The sequence below is a fragment of the Salmo salar genome, chromosome ssa16 (genome assembly GCF_905237065.1).
Source record: "Salmo salar chromosome ssa16, Ssal_v3.1, whole genome shotgun sequence".
In the NCBI taxonomy this organism is placed as follows: Eukaryota; Metazoa; Chordata; class Actinopteri; order Salmoniformes; family Salmonidae; genus Salmo; species Salmo salar.
This window is the reverse complement of record NC_059457.1, coordinates 44,972,410-44,993,990: the sequence shown is the minus strand read 5'-3', so window position 1 is coordinate 44,993,990 and position 21,581 is coordinate 44,972,410. Positions and strand designations below refer to the sequence as shown.

The window sequence follows — 21,581 nt, the reverse complement described above, 5'->3', positions numbered from 1 at the left end:
CCACATTCTGTTTTAAGAACGTGTAGTTCAAGATGGCCATGGTTGCTCCCTAAGGTCCTAATAGTGTTGGCCATGTTGTACAGAGCAAGGTTCAAACAGCCACTCTGTTTTTATACATCAATCTACTGTAAAATTATTTTTTCTTTTTCTGTAAAGTTACGACATGTTCACTCCCACAATTGTGACACCCGGTATGCTGTCAACATACCCGTAACACCGCAAATTACAGGAAAGGTGAAATTCCTTTTTCAGTTCCTCATCTCCACTCCTCTGAGCACCTTTTTCAGCAGCAGACATTTGTCTAGTTTTAATATATTTTAACTTCCAAGAAGTTGCTCTAGTAAAAGGGTTTGTGATGCGTTCCTGGAGAAGGCTTTAATCATTTGTAGATGGGGGGGGTTGATGCATAGGAGGTGACAGGCCACTGAACTGGGCTAAGGCAGAGCTACAGTTAGCAAAGCAGTTAGCATCACTGGAGACAACCACTGCACCACCACACAGGGTGGGAGGAGACTAGGAAAGGCATTTTGACGACACCAAATAAGTGCTTTTTCCCAAATATGAACAAATTAAGTGCTGCAGTTGCATTATCTGCATTACTTTTACATTTTTTATGTGCTTAAATTATCGCCATCCCTCACACAGATGCAAATTGTTATTCCCAGATGCATGCGAACTATGAAATTAAGTACTACAAGCTTACTTTCCTTCTTGGTAAGATTAATTCACAGAATGTATTCAAAGGTGTCATATTGTGAAATGGTGGCTGGGATATTCCATTTGAATTCAAAATATATCCAACTGGATTAGTCAAACTTGTTTTAAATCTAGTCTTTGTCTTTATGGAAATATTTAAATATGTTATACGTGTGTTTTTTTTTTTATAGTTACATCTCACTTTTTTAGATTTTATTTCAAATATGAAACGGCTTACACTGTATATGTATAGACTATATACACATTATACTGTACTGTATTTGTACAGTATATGCACATTAGAGTATATACACATTATACTGTATGTGTATATACACATTATACTGTATTTTCAAAGCCAGACAATGACACTGACTTATTAAGTCAATTCGTGTCCTATAGAAGTTCTCTGCCTTCTGTGCACATGACATTGAAATGTCCATTAGTCCTCAAAAGTTGCTGCCTTTTTTTGAGTTCTCCCCAGTTTGTCCCAATGCTTTGTCTGCACTCATGTCAGAGCATTGGATAGCATTCTAGCAATATTATGGAAAATGACTGTTAACAAGAGGACAATGTTGGCTACTCAATGCAATTTGCGTTACTCTTCATGCTAATCATAACCAATGGTCCTTCAACCCTCCTTATTAATCGTGACAGAGTTAAGGACATGAGGACACAGTCCCTTAATTGGCATGGCATCATGCATGTTTGTGATTACAGAAGTTATCTCGCTTTAGTCACCTCTGTATCATGTAGTGGGGAATGAATTGCGTTGTAGTGTAGCCATCGCGATGGCTAAATGATGGTAGTTGTTTGTAGTAGTTTTAGAGCACTTCATAGGAAAATAAAATCTATGTATCATTGTGCAAAAGCACCTGTAGTTCTGGGGCTGAACAGAACTGCAGTCAACTATGCTGTGTGCATACATAGCCCAAAAATATTTTTGTCTGGGGAAGTGACGACCATTGGTGTTATCATAAGGTCACATGACTTGCTTTCCATACGGAAAGAACTTCCATATATGATATTTGTTTGATCTCTGTGGCTTTGACAGCCCTGACTTCCTGTCAGGAACTTCATGTTGGTTATCTGAAGAGCAGTGTTGTTCCAGAGGTCAAATGACTCTATCAATAAATCTGTCAAACCATATGGTAAAATCAACTACAACAATCGCATTTGGGACTGAACTTCAGGTAATGCTTACGGTTCAGTTTCAGATAGCTCTACATTTACATTTAAGTCATTTAGCAGACGCTCTTATCCAGAGCGACTTACAAATTGGTGGATTCACCTTACGATATCCAGTGGAACAACCACTTTACAATAGTGCATCTAAATCTTTTAAGGGGGGGTTAGAAGGATTACTTTATCCTATCCTAGGTATTCCTTAAAGAGGTGGGGTTTCAGGTGTCTCCGGAAGGTGGTGATTGACTCCGCTGTCCTGGCGTCGTGAGGGAGCTTGTTCCACCATTGGGGTGCCAGAGCAGCGAACAGTTTTGACTGGGCTGAGCGGGAACTGTGCTTCCTCAGAGATAGGGAGGCGAGCAGGCCAATGTATTTGGACAAATGTTCCTCCATCAGCGTCATCAATACAACATGTCTCCTTACTCATGTACATCCATCAGCGTCATCAATACAACATGACTGAGCCTTTTTATAATGAAACATGTTCCTCCATAAAGTGTCATCAATACAACATGTCTCCCTATAAAAGGCTCAGTCATTGCCTTTCCGAATGTGGGTTAATAATGCACACTTTTGTCTTGAAGGTATGCAGACCTTTTACAGAGAAAATCAAAGTCCTCAGGATTTGGTTGAGAGTTGTCGGGGTGTTAGCAGCTAGGCAAGGGATGCTAATTTACCAATTTAGTGAGATGGGTCAACGTACAGATTTACCGTGACTTGACTCAGTGTTGAGGAATTGGGGTGTCTGAGATTAGACCCATGTACACTACCGTTCAAAAGTTTGGGATCACTTAAATGTCCTTGTTTTTGAAAGATAAACACTTTTTTCCCCATTAAAATAACTTCAAATTGATCAGAAATGCAGTGTAGACATTGTTAATGTTGTAAATGACTATTGTAGCTGGAAATGGCAGATTTTTTTATGGAATATCTACATAGGTATACAGAAGCCCATCATCAGCAACCATCACTCCTGTGTTCCAATGGCACGTTGTGTTAGCTAATCAAAGTTGATCATTTTAAAAGGCTAATTGATCATTAGAAAACCCTTTTGCAATTTTGTTTTGCCAGCCGAAAACTGTTGTTCTGATTTAAAGAAGCAATAAAACTGGCCTTCTTTAGACTAGTTGAGTATCTGGAGCATCAGCATTTGTGGGTTCGATTACAGGCTCAAAATGGCCAGAAATGAAGACCTTTCTTCTGAAACTTGTCAGTCTATTCTTGTTCTGAGAAATGAAGGCTATTCCATGTGAGAAATTGCCAAGATATTGACGATCTCGTACAACACTGTGTACTACTCCCTTCACAGAACATTACAAACTGGCTCTAACCAGAATAGAAAGAGAAGTGGGAGGCCCCGGTGCACAACTGAGCAAGAGGACAAGTACATTAGTGTCTCGTTTGAGAAACAGACGCCTCACAAATCCTCAACTGGCAGCTTCATTAAATTGTACCCGCAAAACATCACTCTCAACGTCAACAGTGAAGAGGCCTCTCCAGGATGCTGGCCTTCTAGGCAGAGTTGCAAAGAAAAAGGCATATCTCAGACTGGCCAATAAAAAAGAAAAGATTAAGCTGGGCAAAAGAACAGACACTGGACAGAGGAAGATTGGAAAAAAAGTGTTATGGACAGACAAATCAAAGTTTGAGATGTTCGGATCACAAAGAACAACATTCGTGAGACGCAGAAAAAATGAAAAGATGCTGGAGGAGTGCTTGACACAATCTGTCAAGCATGGTGGAGGCAATGTGATGGTCTGGGGGTGCTTTGGTGGTGGTAAAGTGGGAGATTTGTACAGGGTAAAAGGGATCTTGAAGGAAGGCTATCACTCCCTTTTGCAACGCCATGCCATACCCTGTAGACGGCGCTTAATTGGAGACAATTTCCTCCTACAACAGGACAATGACCTAAAGCACAGCTCCAAACTATGCAAGAACTATTTAGGGAAGAATCAGTCAGCTGGTATTCTGTCTATAATGGAGGGGCCAGCACAGTCACCGGAACTCAACCCTATTGAGCTGTTGTGGGAGCAGCTTGACCGTATGGTATGTAAGAAGTGCCCATCAAGCCAATCCAACTTGTGGGAGGTGCTTCAGGAAGCATGAGGTAATCTGAAGAGATTTCACCCCAACAAATTGACAACTAGAATGCCAAAGGGCTGCAAATGGAGAATTATTTGACGAAAGCAAAGTTTGAAGGACACAATTATTTCAATTAATCATTATTTATAACCTTGTCAACGTCTTGACTATATTTCCTATTCATTTTGCAAATAATTTCATGTATGTTTTCATGGAAAACAAGGACATTTTTCTAAGTGACCACAAACTTTTCAACGGTATTGTATGTTCTTGATACATTTTTTGAGGCAAATAACTGAATAAATGTATGTTACTATTTTGTAGACACACATACTGGTCTCTCGAGGCATCCTATGATCTTTAAAAGCACAGATTTAGGTTGGACCGGTTTTAAACATATAATTGCTGTGTAACATTTTTGATTTATAATTATACTGTTATTGTTTTTTGTTGCTGTTGCTTGGGAAGGCACTTCACATTTAAGCAATCGTAATGATTGGCTATAACAGCTTTGCTGTGATGCATTGTAGAGACCAAATTTGCTGAAGGTTCACCTCTCACCAGTTTTTTGAAATTTTTTATATTGCCATGCTTCATGGGTGACATGCTGACTACACTGGGTGCGTGCGTCTGCTTGCGTATGTTGGTTTTGTATATCCACACCAGGCCTGATCCAGACACAGAGGTTGAAACATCAAAACAAACTAGATTAATTTGGGGAAAGGGTGAAATGCATGAAACATTCATGGACATTGAGCTAGCTTGCTGTTGCTAGCTAATTTGTCCTGGAATTTAACCTGTTGAGGACAGACGTTCCGCTAGCGGAACGCCTCGCCAAATATCCAATGGTAGAGCGTGGCGCGAAATACAAAAACCTTTAAATGCTATAACTTCAATTTCTCAAACATATGACTATTTTACACCATTTGAAAGATGACTCTCGTTAATCCAACCACATTGTCCGATTTCAAAAAGGCTTTACAGCGAAAGCAAAACATTAGATTGTCAGGAGAGTACCCAGCCAAAAATAATCACACAGCCATTTTCCAAGCAAGCATATGTCACAAAAACCCAAACCACAGCTAAATGCAGCACTAACCTTTTGATGATCTTCATCAGATGACACTCCTAGGACATTATGTTATACAATACATGCATGTTTTGTTCAATCAAGTTCATATATCAAAATCCAGCTTTTTACATTAGCATGTGATGTTCAGAACTAGCCTACCCACTGAAAACTTCCGGTGAATTTACTAAATTTCTCATGATAAACGTTGACAAAATACATAATTATTTTAAGAATTATAGATACAGAACTCCTTTATGCAATCGCTATGTCAGATTTTAAAATAGCTTTTCGGCGAAAGCAGATTTTGCAATATTCTGAGTACATAGCTCAGCCATCACAGGCTAGCTATTCAGACACCCGCCAAGTTTGGGGCTCACTAAACTCAGAATTACTATTAGAAAAATTGTATTACCTTTGCTGTTCTTCGTCAGAATGCACTCCCAGGACTTCTACTTCAACAACAAATGTTGTTTTGGTTCCAAATAATCCATAGTTATATCCAAATACCTCAGTTTTGTTCGTGCGTTCAGGTCACTATCCAAAGGGTAACGCGCGAGCACATTTCGTGACAAAAAATTTCAAAATGTTCCATTACCGTACTTAGAAGCATGTCAAACGCTGTTTAAAATCAATTTTTATGCTATTTCTCTCATAAAATAGCGATAATATTCCAACCGGACAATGTTGTATTCATTCAAAGAGGGAAAGAAAAAAATGGCGAGGTCTCGTGAACGCGCATCTCCAGTCTCTCTGTCACCAGGCAGACCACTGACAAACTGTGCTGCTGTTATCTGCCCAGAGACAGGAGATGCCTCAATCCGGTTTCTGAAGGCTTTAGAGAGCCAATGGAAGCCTTAGAAAGTGTCACGTAACAGCTCAGATGCTGTAATTTCGATAGAGATGCAACAGAAGGACTACAAATTGTCAGACAGGCCACTTCCTGCTTGGAAACTTCTCAGGTTTTTGCCTGCCATATGAGTTCTGTTATAATCACAGACACAATTCAAACAGTTTTAGAAACTTTAGTGTTTTCTATCCAAATCTACTAATTATATGCATATTCTAGTTTCTGGGCAAGAGTAGTAACCAGATTAAATCGGGTACGTTTTTTTATCCGGCCGTGAAAATACTGCCCTCTATCCACAACAGGATAAACAATGGGTTGTTATTTTACCTGAAATGCACAAGGTTCTATTTTTTTCCCCAGGATCTTTTGAAGAATTTTGACCCATTTTGAGTCGCACAAAATCGTGTGTTCTCTAGTCCGACAATTAATCCACAGATAAAAGGTGAAACTTAGTTTCTAGTAATCTCTTCTTCTGTGGACTTCATATGGCGGTTGGCAACCAACTTTAAGGTGCTAATCTTCCACCAACTGGAGTGTGGACCTCCAGTCCAGCTTTCAATCACCCACTTGGGTATATTCTCCTGAAAACCAATGAGGAGATGGGAGAAACAGGACTTGCAGCCCGTCAAGCGTCAAATAGAACCAAGTTCTATTTGAACACCTGGCTACGCAGACACCTGCGAGCAGTTTAGATTAAATCATTAACATGTATGTGTACATTTATTTTGCCTGCTGACCACACTGCTTGCGTTGCAAAATACATTTACACATAGATGAACTGAGGTACACACTCCAGTTGGTGGTGGTAATGTACCTTAAAGTTGGTTGCCAGTTGACAAATAAAGTCCACAGGAGACTACTACTGGAGGAGAGTTTACTAGAAAATATTAGTTTCTCCTTTTATCTGTGGATTAAATGTTGGAGTAGAGAACACAACATTTTGTGACTCAATGGGTCAAGATTCTACAAAGATCCAGAAACAAAGGACCTTGTGCATTTTCAGGTAAAATAACAACCCAATGTTTATATCCCAGGACAAATTAGCTAGCAACAGCAAGCTAGCTAGTTAAATGTCCATGAATATTTCATGTTTCGACCTGTCCCCAAATTAATATAGTTTGTTCAGAGTTTTGATATTTCAAACTGTGTGTCCTGATGGCATCTGGTGTGGATGGACAAAATCAACACGCGCATGATGGCCCAAGCGGACCCACGCGCGTGCCCGGTGTAGTCAGCGTGTTAGACTACTTCTTAACATGCTGTGGTTTGTAAGGACAGCGATCAAAATTTTGCATTTTCCTTGTATGAAGAGGAAGGAACTACCATTGACGCACTGGGAAAGATAACTTAAGAGTTAATTAACTACTTTTCTGGGTTTGTCAAATTACATCGTTTGCATACATTTTCACAATTTTGTATCTTTATTTTTGCAGAGGTACGGTATTATGATCTTGGCCCATCATTGAGGGAACCATTTTGAATTGAGCTGTTTAAAGCACCGTCTGTTGCTCAATTATATTTTCATAATGAAGTATTTGCGCTGGTGCAACATTTTAACCTTTTTTTCAAATTAATATAATATTGAAACTTAAACATGCATGTTTGAATATGTCCTTGTAAAGTTTTTGAAGTATTCATTTAATTAGAAAAAATAAGGGCAAAATTCACAACTGCTTAGTAAATGTGATCCTTTGCATAGTATCTGCGTTGGAGTTCTCTTCGCTCTATACCATCACTGCTATCTTTTGAATACTGTCTGGTCTCAGTCGCTCTATTGTTGATTATTGATTGAAGCTTAAGAAATGTGACCTGCCTTCCAGCAGGCTATTGACTATTTCAAAGTTTAACATGCATACATGTAGGTTTGTCTATACACTACATCAACTTGCAACTGTTAATTAAACTCCTTCAGGAGTCAGCATTTATATTAAATGGTCTCTACGAATCAGCCCTGGAAACATGAGTCAATCGGCTGATTTCCATTGCAGAGCCGAGGAACCGCTTATCCTTTCTGAGACAAAGGAGTTCAGTGCCAGATTCTCTGGAGGGGTGAGTTTCCCGGAAGTCTTGCAGCACTAACGTCTTTACGAGTTTTACAATTGTAAAACTGTGACGCGCTAATATTAAAGATCCATTGATACCGGGGAAACTTGCCTATTTGTTTACATAGCCATTTGGTGTCTGTTAAATAGAAACCCAGGGAAATTGTTTGGCATGTTTTGGCTGTCACGTAGCATTGTTTGGTCTGTGTTTTAGATGGTGTTAGGCTCGCCAGAATTTGATGACAGAATTCTGTCTTTTCCGAGGGGCTTTTCGATCCTACGGAGGGGCTACCGAGTGTCGCAGCAGTCTAAGGCACTGTATCGCATTGCTAGAGGCGTCACTACAGACCCTGGTTCGATCCCGGGCTGTGTCACAACCGGCCATGATTGGCAGTCCCATAGGGTGGCGCACAATTGGCTCAGCATTGTTAGGGTTTATTTAGGCCGTCATTGTAAATAATAATTTTTCTTAACTGACTTGACAAGTTAAATAAAAAAAGACCCTTCTAAAAGGAATGTTTTGGAAGTTGTGTAGAGATCACAATAGTCTTAATTTATACTTTCTAATTTAAAGTGTGTGTGTGTGCGCGTGTGTGTGCGCGTGTGTGTGTGTGAGAGAGAGAGAGATATATGATCATTTAAGACAAGTATTGGGTAAACACAGTAACACTTGACAGTAGGATAGCCATACACCAAGACATGAGTAACTTCTGAATTCTTTGCCAAGAATGTCACATTCTTGTCCAGGAAATGTCTTGTTCAGTGATTCATTTGACTAAATACTGTGGAATTGTTTACTTTGGGCTTAGTTGTCCTTTTTAGCAATCATATGATGAGTTAAAAAATAAGTAACATAGGATGACCTAATATGACATATTAAACCACCCTGACAGGGAATTGATTTCCATGTGAGCGGCCATGTCCCAATGGGAGAGACCGCTTCATTTCAGATTGTTTTCTTGTTCACGCTGAACACACTCATTGCTTGCACTCAAATTGAATTCCTTGTAATAAGATGGGCTGTTCTTGTATTTTTTTTTTTCTCTCATTTTTTTCTCATTTTTTTTTAAACATATTTTCTAACTTTGGGAAATGTAATTGCTTTTGATTACTACTACCCAAGTTTTCTTGTAAGAGTTTGCTTAAATTAAGGTACAAGTTTAACTTCAACATTGTTTTTATATTATACTCCCTTAAGGAATGTTTAGAATGAGATATCTCCAATTTGGATGTAGGTCTTATACCATTTTTCTTTGTTAAAGAATTCACTGTGTGAAAATGGGATTGCATTTTTGTATAATACAATTGCTTTTGTTTTGTTTCTTTGAGGAGGGGAGAACTGGAAGTTTGAAGTAAATGTAACTGATGTGCAACAGTGATTCTTTACTGGCAGGGACTGTAATTAAACAATATTGTGAAACTGATGCCTTTTAACCATCTTTTGTACTTCTCCACACACACACACACACACACACACACACACACAGCTGTTCATATGGCATAGAGCAACATTTTTGTGTACGACGTATGGGGTATTTAAGCAGGCTAAAGACAGTTTGCTGTTGCTACATCAATATTAGTATGTACGATTATACGAATGAGCCTGTACTTTCTTGTTCCTCACTGTGACAATTCTCTGTGCATTTGGTTCTATTTGTATCATTTCATATGAACAAATACTTGCGAAGACATTAGAACATTGGGTCACAGGATGTGGGACCAACGATCAATACTTCAAAGGTTGAGCTGAGTAAATGGTCCTTTCTCCAGCCCCGGCGCACTGCAGGACACTGACCCTGTCCCCTATGAGGGACTCGACAGCTCAAATCGCAGCCGATATTTTTACGTTCCACACAGTCATTTACTTACAAGGAAATTTCCCTCAGGTAAGGCGTCAATTCATAACATTGTTACGTAGAGTTTAATATGGTTTGAAGAGGTTATGCCATGGTGAGATTGGTTTATGATTGGCATGTTGAAAGATTCCACGTATTGAGCCTAGCAACAGGTATTCATTTGTCAATGGCTAGTTGAATAAACACGATCAACTCAACACAGAATATTCTTTATTTTAAGTCTTCAAACTTAAACATTTTTATTTGTTTTTCATTGTGTAGTTGCTTAGATGGCACTCTAGAGTTGACATAATTATATATTTCATGAGGTTTTGCGCGCATCCTAACTTTACAAGACCTGGACAAAATATTATACACGTTAAAGAAAATGTAAGGTCCACTCACTGCTGCATCTGATAAGGAGATACCATAACATACCCCTGACGTGTAATTAAAATATCACGTATTGGGAGAGCTAACTGAGCGGAAATTCTTTAAAATGATGAATTATCCCCAAATCATAAATTGATAGCTCCCGTGTTTGCTTTGGTTCGTTTTTTGTACGTTGAGTTTCATTCACTATTTTACAGCGGGCTCCCACGATGTGAAGAAAATGTTGGACTGTGGAAGTTATTTTCAAACGTGTTATGGTGTTGGTTAAAATGTGTGCTGCAGTGGCGGCTGGTGACTTGGGGAGGGGGGGGGGGGGTGAAAGTTATATTGAATGCGTTCAAGTTTAAGCCTATGGTATGACATGCTATTATTGGAATTATATTTTGATTGTTTTGAATGATTAACACAGCAGTAGCACCACTATACCAACGCTAGTCTTTGAGAGCTGCAGCAGTTTGTCTAGACCAGGTATTCCCAAACTGGGGTACACGCAATGCTGTCGGGGTACGCCAAATAAAACTGATTAAAAAATAATAATAAAAAAAACATCTTCACATTTTCAAACAGTCCATTTATATTTTCCAACGGGGCAATACATTTGGGTGAGGTTTTTTTTCTCGCCTGAGTATCCTCGTGTTCAGCGAAATAACAACAAAATGTCAAATACAGGTAGCCTAGTCAAATAATTAACATCCAATCACATAAACCGTTACTCTCTCGCGGGAATTACACTAACGGTCCGTATGTAGCTGCTGCTCATGTTGGTATCTGTACTGATGGCGCAAAAGCCATGACAGGGAGACATAGTGGAGTGGTAACGTGCGTACAAGCAGTTGCTCCTGACGCCACTTGGGGGCACTGCAGCATGCACAGGGGGCTCTTGCTGCCAAGGCAATGCCTGACAGCTTGAAAGACGTTTTGGACACAACAGTGAAAATGGCTAACTTTGTTAAAGCAAGGCCCCGAACTCTCGTGTATTTTCTGCAATGATATGGGCAGCGACCATGTAACGCTTTTACAACAAGTGCGCTGGTTATCAAGGGGCAAAGTAATTGACACTTTTTTTAATTGAGAGAGGAGCTTAAAGTTTCCTTTTCTGAACATCATTTTCACTTGTCTGACTTCTTTCATGATGACGAGTTCCTCACACGACTAGCCTATCTGGGTGATGTTTTTTCTCGCCTGAATTATCAGAATCTGGGATTACAAGGACTGCGCAACTATATTCAATGTGCGGGACAAAATTGAAGGTATGATTAAGAAATTGGAGCTCTTCTCTGTCTGCGTTAACAAGGACAACACAACAGGTCTTTCCATCATTGTATGATATTTTTTTGTGTGCAAATGAATTCAAGTTTACGGACAATGTCAAATGTAATGTCAAATGTGATATAGCGGTGCGCCATTAGGCAGGTACTTTCCTGAAACGGATGACACAAACAACTGGATATCGTTATCCCTTTCATGCCCTGCCTCCAGTCCACTTACTGATATCATATATGAACATAAGAGCCTCATCGAAATTGCAACAAGCGGTTCTGAGAAAATGTAATTTAATCAGAAGCCACTGCCAGATATCTGGATTGGGCTGTGCTCAGAGTATCCTGCCCTGGCAAATCATGCTGTTAAGACACTGATGACCTTTGCAACCACGTACCTATGTGAGAGTGGATTCTCGGCCCTCACTAGCATGAAAATTAAATACAGGTACAGACTGTGTGTGGAAAATGATTTAAGACAGACTCTCTCCAATACAACCCAACATTGCAGAGTTATGTTCATCCTTTCAAGCACACCCTTCTAATTAGCCTGTGGTTAGTTATTCACAATTTTCAATGAACAAATACGGTTTTATATGTAAGATGGTTAAATAAAGAGCAAAATTATTTATTATTATTTGTGCCCTGGTCCTATAAGAGCTCTTTTGTGTCACAACCTGGCTACTGGGAAGTGACAAACTTACACTCATTCTTATGTTTAATAAATGTATCCTATAGTGTGTGTCTTGCAGGTGTAACAGTGTAGGTTCCGTCCCTCTCTTCGCCCCAACCCGGGCTCGAACCAGGGACCCTTGCACACATCAACAACTGACACCCCACGAAGCATCGTTACCCATCGCGCCACAAAAGCCGTGGCCCTTGCAACGCAAGGGGAACAACCACTTCAGGTCTCAGAGCGAGTGACATCACTGATTGAAATGCTATTAGCGCGCACCACCGCTAACTAACTAGCCATTTCACATCGGTTACACTCACCCCCCCTTTGACCTCCTCCTTTTTTCCGCAGCAACCAATGATCCGGGTCAACAGCATCAATGTAACCGTGTAGGTTCCGTCCCTCTCTTCGCCCCAACCCGGGCTCGAACCAGGGACCCTTGCATACATCAACAACTGACACCCACCGAAGCATCGTTACCCATCGCGCCACAAAAGCCGCGGCCCTTGCGACGCAAGGGGAAACCCTACTTCAAGTCTCAGAGCGAGTGACGTCACCGATTGAAATGCTACTAGCGCGCACCACCGCTAACTAACTAGCCATTTCACATCGGTTACACAGGCTTACAATGTTGGCAAAAAAAACTACATTTAAGAGTGTGCTGACCCTGGTGCCAGTGTTGTCCCTCTACCGACACATTTAAAACAATTTTGACTAGCTACAAATCTAGTGACTTTCTCTGGTGTTATTGGAGACTTTTGGAGAGACTGACGTGAAAGCACGTATCGTTCTTACTCTTCTCAACGAGCAGCGGATGCTGCCGTGGGCCCCACCCCCGTCCCAAAGCACTCACAGGCGGCCCAGTCCTCGCGCAGCAGTCCCTCCCAGCTGCAGTCAGAGCAGGAGATGTTCACCCCTCCGCGTCCAGACTGCAAATGAACCTCGCATACGGGAAGCCGCCGCTGGCTGATCCCACCCTGGCTTACATTCAGGGCGGGATGTAAATGTAAAATGTTCTTTGTCTAAAATATATCTGCACAAAAATAAAGCACTGCATTTGACTCACACAGCCTCAGTCACTTACTCACCTTGTCCACTGTGTGTGTGCCTCTTCTGTGACATAAGCTAAACATCTAGCTGGCTAGCTCATCATGTCTCAGTCTAAACTGTACACTCAAAAATACAGAAAGGAGTGGGAATCAAACCCTGAATTCAAAGGCTGGTTGAAGCCGTTTATTGGAGATGATACACGGGCATACTGCCTGTATTGTAAGGCTGATTTCTACCCCAAACTTAGTGATGTAAAAAAACATCTGACAACTCAAAAACATACTAGAAAGGCAAAGCCTTATAACAGTTCCACCCAAAACAAGCTGCAATTTATGGTTAAAAAAAATGCACTCTGCAAAAAAGGCTGAGGCCACCATGGCATTAGCTATCGCTGAACACTGTTCCATGCTGGCATGTGATCACACTGGAGAAGCATGTAGAGCTGCTTTCTCAGACTCCACTACTGCTACCCACTTCAAAATGCACAGGACAAAGTGCACAGAAATGATTAATGTTGTTCTCGCACCATACTTTCTGAAAAAGTTGGTCGCAGATGTGGGTGACCAGCGTTTCAGCCTCCTCCTCGATGAGTCCACGGATGTAAGTGTTTCTAAGTACCTGGGGGTTGTGATAAGGTACTTTAGTGACACCAAGCAGACAATTGTATCAACATTTCTGGGGCTTGTTGAGTTGGAGGGAGGAGATGCCAAATCTATAGCCAGTGGTGCTGTTGTGGCTTTCCTCGAGCAGTGTTGTCAACCTGTTGGGGCTAGGGGGCAGTATTGAGAAATTTTGAAAAAGATATGTGCCCATTTATAACTGCCTCCTACACCAACTCAGAAGCTAGGATATGCATATTATTAACACATTCGGATAGAAAACACTCTGAATTTTCTAAAACAGTTTGAATGGTGTCTGTAAGTATAACAAAACTCATATTGCAGGCAAAAACCTGTGAAAAATAGATTTAAAAAAAATGTGAATTGTGTGACTGTACTATTTAGTGTCATTGTTTTATAGATACCATAGTGAGAAAGGATTCATTTCGCAACTCCTACGGCTTCCACTAGATGTCAACGATCTTTATAAAGTTGTTTGAAGCGTCTATGATAAACAGAGAGCAAATTAGAATGCAGGGAAGTTGACATGTCGTCACTTCATTTTTTTGCGCCTGCGCATAAATCTGAGAAGAGTGAGTTTGTCATAATTGTTTATCTAGACATAGGATAGGTTGTGTGAAAATATTACTGATGTTTACTGATGTTTCACGTTAAAAATGGACCAAAAGATTAATGCTAAACAACGTTTGACATGTTTGAACGAACGTAAATAGATTATTTACTAGGTTTTTTAGCTTTTCGGGCGTGATTTTACACCCCCCCCACCACGTTTTGTGGGAGCATACTAAACGCTAACTACTTGGTGTTATTTGGACATAAATTATGAACTTTGTCAAAAGAAACCACATTTGTTCTGGACCTGGGATTCCTGGCAGTGCCTTCTGATGGAGATAATCAAAGGTAAGGGGATATTTACAATGTTATTATCGATATTAGATGATGCTAACTGTATAGCATAGCCTATTGTTCTTAGCATAGCACCCCGTTTATTGCAAAATGTGATTTCCCAGTAAAGTTATTTTGAGATCTGGCCATTCGGTAGCAATTACGAGATGATAATATATTATTCTTTGAATGACAATATTATAATTTACCAATGTTTTCGAATAGTAATTTTGTTATGTTCACCCGGAAGCATTTCAGAGAAGAAAAAAATCTGAATTTCACGCTACTGTAAAATGCTGTTTTTGGATATAAATATGAACTTGATGGAACAAAAAATGCATGTATTGTATAACATAATGTCCTAGGAGTGTCATCTGATGGAGATTGTCAAAGGTTGGTGCATAATTTTAGCTGGTTTCTGCTTTTGGTGACGCCTGACCTTGAATTGAAACTGGATGTTTGTACTTTTGTGGCTATGTACTGTCCTAACATAATCTTACTTTATGCTTTTGCCGTAAAGCCTCTTTGAAAATCGAACAATGTGGTTAGATTAAGGAGATGTTTATCTTTTAAATTGTGTAAAATAGTTGATTGTTTGAGAAATTGAAATTATTAGATTTTTGATGTTTTGAATTTCCAGCCTTGTTAGCAATCCCGTCTCGGGGTTCATTGCTAACCTGTAGCCCCAACAGGTTAAAAAAGAGAGAACTCCTGGGGATAGGGACTGACAATGCCTCTGTTATGACGGGGATTAACAATGGGAGGAGTATGGCCTCAAATATCTGGTTCTTATTCGCTGTGTGTGCCACACCCTGCAGCTTGCTCATTTGTAGTTCTAAACATATTTAGGGTGTTTTTTACTCACTTTTTGTCTCTCCCACAACGTTATTCCTCTCTCCTACAGCGTCCATCACAATTACATGCACATGGCAAATTAGGTGATGATGTCATTTAGCAACTTCTAGCGACTTTTAGGACAGCCAATAGCTACTTTCCTTACTGAGGAGTTGGCAACACTGCCTGGTGCTAGAGGGGCTACGCAGCTGGAGCTTGAATGTTTGAAGGGGTACGGGACTATAAAAACCTTGGGAACCACTGCTCGAGACCTAGAGGCGCAACTTCGCAAGACTTTCGGGAACGCTTGCGAAACAGACCAGGTTTGGGGTTTGAGAAGTCAATGAGAGAAGTGAAAAGGTATTCCTTTTAGTTAATTTTTCAAATCCCTAAAGCCTCAACCTAGATTTGAGCCAATGTCTTTAGTAGTTGAACATGTTATTACTCTAACCTTGTGAAAGTGGCAAACTGACTAATTTTTGTCAAAAACAACTTTATATTGAAGGAGTGCCTTTGATTTGACGGCCTGCAAATGCACAGTTCGGCGCAAGATGACAGTTAGATCTGATGACTTGTTTCTGCGCATGAGTTTAGCTAGCCAACGTCACCATGACATCGCCTACATGTGTGATCGGTGATTTCTACTGAAGAAGTAGTTTCCACCTATTTTCATACTGTCTTTGGCTGCACTGTCCACTAGAGCTGCAGTGTCTGGTAGTTTCCCCTTCCCCTGATACTTCATTGATCCCTACATTTACATTTTATTTCACTAGGCAAGTCAGTTAAGAACAAATTCTTATGTACAATGACGGCCTACCCCGGCCAAACCCTCCCCTAACCGAGACGACGCTGGGCCAATTGTGCTCTCCTATATGAGACTCCCAATCACGGCCGGTTGTGATACAGCCCGGGATCAAACCCGGGTCTGTAGTGACGCCTCTAGCACTGCGATGCAGTGCCTTAGACTGCTGCGCCACTCAGGATACATGCCATCGATCAGCCAGAGTCCACACAGACAGCTGGTTTATAAATTAGCCATTGACCAATGACCAAAGGAGTTGAATAACCCTGCTACAGTGGTGTAAAGTACTTAGGTAAACGTATTTTAAAGTACTACTTAAGTCGTTTTTTTTTTTGGTATCTGTACTTTATATTTTTTACAACTTTTTTTACTTTTACTTCACTACATTTCTAAAGAACATAATGTATGTTTTACTCCATACAGTTTCCCTGACACCCAAAAGTACATTTTGAATACTTAGCTTGACAGGAAAATGGTCCAATTCACACACTTATCAAGAGAACATCCCTGGTCATCCCTACTACCTGATCTGACAGATTCACTTAACACAAATGCTTAGTTCGTAAATTATGTCTGAATTTTGGAGTGTGCCCCTGGCTGTCCATAAATAAAAAAACAAAATGGTGCCTTCTGCTTTGCTTAATATAAGGAATGTGAAATTATTTATACTTTTACTTTTGATACTTAAGTATATTTGAGCAATTACATTTACTTTTGATTCTTAAGTATATTTAAAACCAAATACTTTTAGACTTTTACTCTATTTTACTGGGTGACTTTCACTTTTACTTTAGTCATTTTCTATTAAGGTATCTTTACTTTTATTCAAGTATGACAATTGGGTACTTTTTCCATCACTGCCCTGCTATACCCTGACCCAGACCCCTCTCCCCGCAGAATGAGGCTTCCCCAGTTTGTGTGGACGCTGGGGCTGCTATTGCCCTTGCTGTCAACCTCCCAGGCGTTCAAAGACATCTGCAATGCCAAGCCCAAAGACGTGCCCCTGGAGCCCAGGTGCATCTACCGCAGCCCCGAGGACGAAGCCCCGACAGGGGACGCTATCCCGGAGAAAGTCCCTGAGAACACCAATCCCCGGGTGTGGGAGCTGTCCAAGGCCAACAGTCGCTTCGCCCTGTCCCTGTTCAAGCAGCTAGCCCAGGGCAAACCCAGCGAGTCAAACATCTTCATGTCCCCTATCAGCATCTCCTCAGCCTTTGCTATGACCAAGCTGGGCGCCTGCAACAACACGCTAAAACAGATTATGAATGTAAGGGGTCTGAAGCGTAGCCCACAGGACTGTTAAATGGGCCTGGTAACCAACATCAAAAGGCCAAAATATAAAACCAAGATTTGAGACTTACTATACAATTTACAAGTACATGACTCATTCAGCATTTTTTCATCCACATTAGGCAGGAAGAACTTAGAAATGTGGGGTTTCTATCAATTCACGTGTTCACTCTTTCTTGCTCCTCTAGTGAGAAACATTTTCTTTTAAAATGAATGGCCACAACCAATAACAGCTCAGGGCATCCCAATGTCTGATCTCTGTCTCAATCTCAATTCAGGTGTTTGAGTTTGACACAATCAAAGAGAAGACGTCGGACCAAGTGCATTTCTTCTTCGCCAAGCTAAACTGTCGCCTGTACCGCAAGAAAGACAAGACGACAGAACTGATCTCAGCCAACCGTCTTTTTGGAGAAAAGTCTCTGGCCTTCAATGAGATTTACCAGAATATCAGTGAGCTGGTGTATGGAGCCAAACTCATGCCACTCAACTTCAAGGTCTTTCCCTCTTGCATTGTCTATAGCCTACAGCTTCATTTTGCATTTCCACAAATATATATTATATACTCTTAATAACACTGTGTGTTCAAGAGTTAAACCACTTATTACTATAATGGAACAGCGTTAAGTCCAATCAATTACATGCACCATTACGACTTGGTATTTATCTGCAGTCACACAGCTGAGTAATTAGAGCCTTCAGAAAGTATTCATACCCCTTGACTTATTTAACATTTTGTTGTTACAGCCTGAATTCCAAATTGATTAAATATATTTTTTCTCACCCATCTACACACAATAGCCCATAATGACAAAGTGAAAACGTGTTTTTAGACATTTTTGCAAATGTATAAAAAAATGAAATACAGAAATCTCATTTACAGGCATTGGAAAACCTCCCTGGTCTTTGTGGTTGAATCTGTTTGAAATTCACTGCTTGACTGAGGGACCTTACAGATAGATAATTGTATGTGTGGGGTACAGAGATAAGGTAGTCGTTAAAAAATAATATTAAACACTTATTGCACACAGTGAGTCTACGCAACTTTTGTGACTTGTTCAGCACATTTCTACTCCTGATCTTATTTAGGCTTGCCCTAACAAAGGGGTAGAATACTATACTTATTGACTCAAGACATGTCAGCTTTTCATTTTTTATTCATTTGCAAACATTTCTCAAAACAGATCCACTTTGACATTATGGGCTATTGTGAGTAGGCCAGTGACACAAAGTCAAAATGTTATCCATTTTAAATTCAGGCTGTAACACAACAAAATGTGGAAAAAGTCAAGGAGTGTGAATACTTTCTGAACCAAAGTAATTCTATCCATGTAGAAATGCAATTATGTGACCATGGGTCTTTTAGGAGAAGCCAGAACTGTCACGGGTGACCATCAATGATTGGATCGCAAACAAGACTGAGAACAGGATTCAGAACACCCTGCCGAAGGACTCGCTGAACTCTAACACTGTGCTGGTCCTGGTCAACACAATCTATTTCAAGGTGTGTTGAGTTTATTTCCTCTCTGCCTATGGAGGGCCTTTAAGCTAAAACTACTTAATTTTTGCCTCCATGACCTTCCATAGCCACCACCCAGGCACCCATTTCCTTCCATTCAACTGTCATCTCTGCTGTCTCACAGGGTCAGTGGAAAAGCAAATTTGACAAAAAGAATGTCTTCAAGGCTGACTTCTATGTGAGTAAGTCCAAGACGTGCCCAGTGTCCATGATGTACCAGGAAACCAAGTTCCACTACGGCAGGTTCACGGAAGACAAGGTGCAGGTGCTAGAGCTGCCGTACCGTGGAGATGACATCACCATGGTGCTGATCCTACCTCTCAAAGACACACCCCTGTCTGAGGTGGGTGCCTACTGTCATAATTTACACTGTTCACTGACAATTATAGTGTACAGTACTATATCACACTGAATTTTCGCTCTGCCGATGATGTTCTAAGGTGGAGGAGAACCTGGACTTGAAGAAGCTGACTGGCTGGCTGCATAACATGAGGGAAACCTCAGTGTCGGTGCATCTGCCACGCTTCCGCATCGAAGACAGCTTCAGTCTGAAGGAGAAGCTGCAGGCCATGGGGCTCGAGGACCTCTTCAGCCCCAAGGACGCCAGCCTGCCAGGCATTCTTGAAGATGAGGCGAATTATCTGTACATTTCCGATGCATTCCATAAAGCATTCCTAGAGGTATGTACAGTATCCATAAGGATCATGATTCAAAAATCCATAATGATCATCACTAAAAGTAGCTGGGGAAGCAAACGTCAACAAACAAATGAACAGATCAAACGTGCATCGGCTGGGGCACACGGTTGGGGCACTCATCGATAAATTTTATTATATCTTATGAAAATTATAAGCTTTCAAAACATTTTTGTCCAGTAACTTAACAAATAAACAACTGTTGCAGGTGAATGAGGAAGGCAGTGAGGCGGCTGCTGCCACAGCTGTAATGGCCGTCGGCCGTTCCATAAACTCAAACCGGGAGATGTTTGTGGCCAACAAGCCCTTCCTCCTGCTCATCCGAGAGTCCACCATCAACACCATGGTGTTCACTGGCCGAGTGGCTGACCCCTGTGACCCCTGATCACACACTTCAGATGTGTCATTCCCCAATGTAAACTGTCATGTCATGCAACTACCTACTTCTGATCTCCGTATTGATCTAAAATAAACCAAATGGGATGAACAGTGGACCACTTTGTGATGTATTTTTATTTCCTTTAAGAAGAATGTACTTTAATATGTACTAGTGAAGAAAATGATAGTGGTTATTGTGAAGTAACCCATTTTCACATTATCAAAAACAATAACAAATCAACCTTTGGCCTTTACAGTGTAATCAATGTTTCTTTTTCAGGAACAGGACCATGCAAAAGAAAAACAAACTTCACATATAACCTGCAAGACCACAGCTGGTTTTGTACCTCACTTGACAGGAAACGTTTTAAATATTGTCATGTAATATATTCCATTTCCTTTGAGATATAATGTTTTTATTAATATATTTTTAATGTCAAATAATATTTTACTTTAAGTCATTAATTACATAGCTTAATGATTTGTTGGAGTAAGCATTTTGTGGTCAAAACCATATTGGATATACGTATGCATCTTTATGTATAAACATTGAGACAACTGTTAAAGAATATATCTGATAAGACACGAGAGCTCAATGAAGCAGCAAAACAAGGACATAATAGCACAAAATGTAGAATATATTAAATATCACCTAATAAATCATTATTTGGCAAGTTTTGGAGAAAATATATAGATACAGGAACTTTCCCAAGTTTGGCATTAAAAACCTATGACAAAGACATGCATCACTGCTAAATATGGGCTCAGCTTGACCATATATTAAAGTAACAAATGTTTGGATTCCTTAACATTTTTTTAGCTACATATGTTGTTTTTCACAGTTGGGTCAAAACAGGACTTTTCAGGACAGTACTTTAATAAACTATATCTGTATTATTGTCATCCTCTCACTAGCTTAGTAAGAATCTTCACAGGACATAGAGGTAAGTGGAGATGATGAAAACCGCCATAAATCTGTTGTTTGATCAAACTAGAGGACAGTTCACGATAGTTCATGTCCCTGTCATTGATCTACATTCAGCAGTAGCAATACACATACAAGGGTCCAATAATCATACACTTAAAGCAGTTCAAGCTTATTACATTTTTTTTTTTTAAAAGCCCTTTTAGTTCTAAACAAAGAAAAAGGCATGAAACAATACATCTTGATCAAACCCCCCAAAAGGCTATTCAAACCAAAATTCAAATCAAGCAAACCCACAACCTGGTGGAAATTATTATTTTTAACAAAATAAGTTGTATTCTGTTTCATAATAATTGTTCGGTTTCATAGTAATTGATTAAAAATCAATTCGTTTTTACACATCTTCATAATGATGGAACACTTCTCTATCTGGATTCCAGGTTTTCCAGCATCAAGGTTTGTAATGTACTATACCTGTAAGATGAATGAAATCAACTGT

At 40.2% G+C, this 21,581-nt stretch overlaps 1 protein-coding gene across 1 annotated transcript; it reads left to right on the top strand.

Moving 5' to 3' along the window:
- Nucleotides 1–9,748: 9,748 nt before the first annotated feature.
- Nucleotides 9,749–20,271, top strand: antithrombin (protein). The gene is given in 7 exon segments (NM_001123632.1): nt 9,749–9,810; nt 17,176–17,545; nt 17,847–18,062; nt 18,932–19,069; nt 19,209–19,427; nt 19,525–19,764; nt 19,988–20,271. Coding segments are annotated over 6 exon segments (1,359 nt in total). The 5' UTR covers nt 9,749–9,810; nt 17,176; the 3' UTR covers nt 20,165–20,271.
- Nucleotides 20,272–21,581: the final 1,310 nt, after the last annotated feature.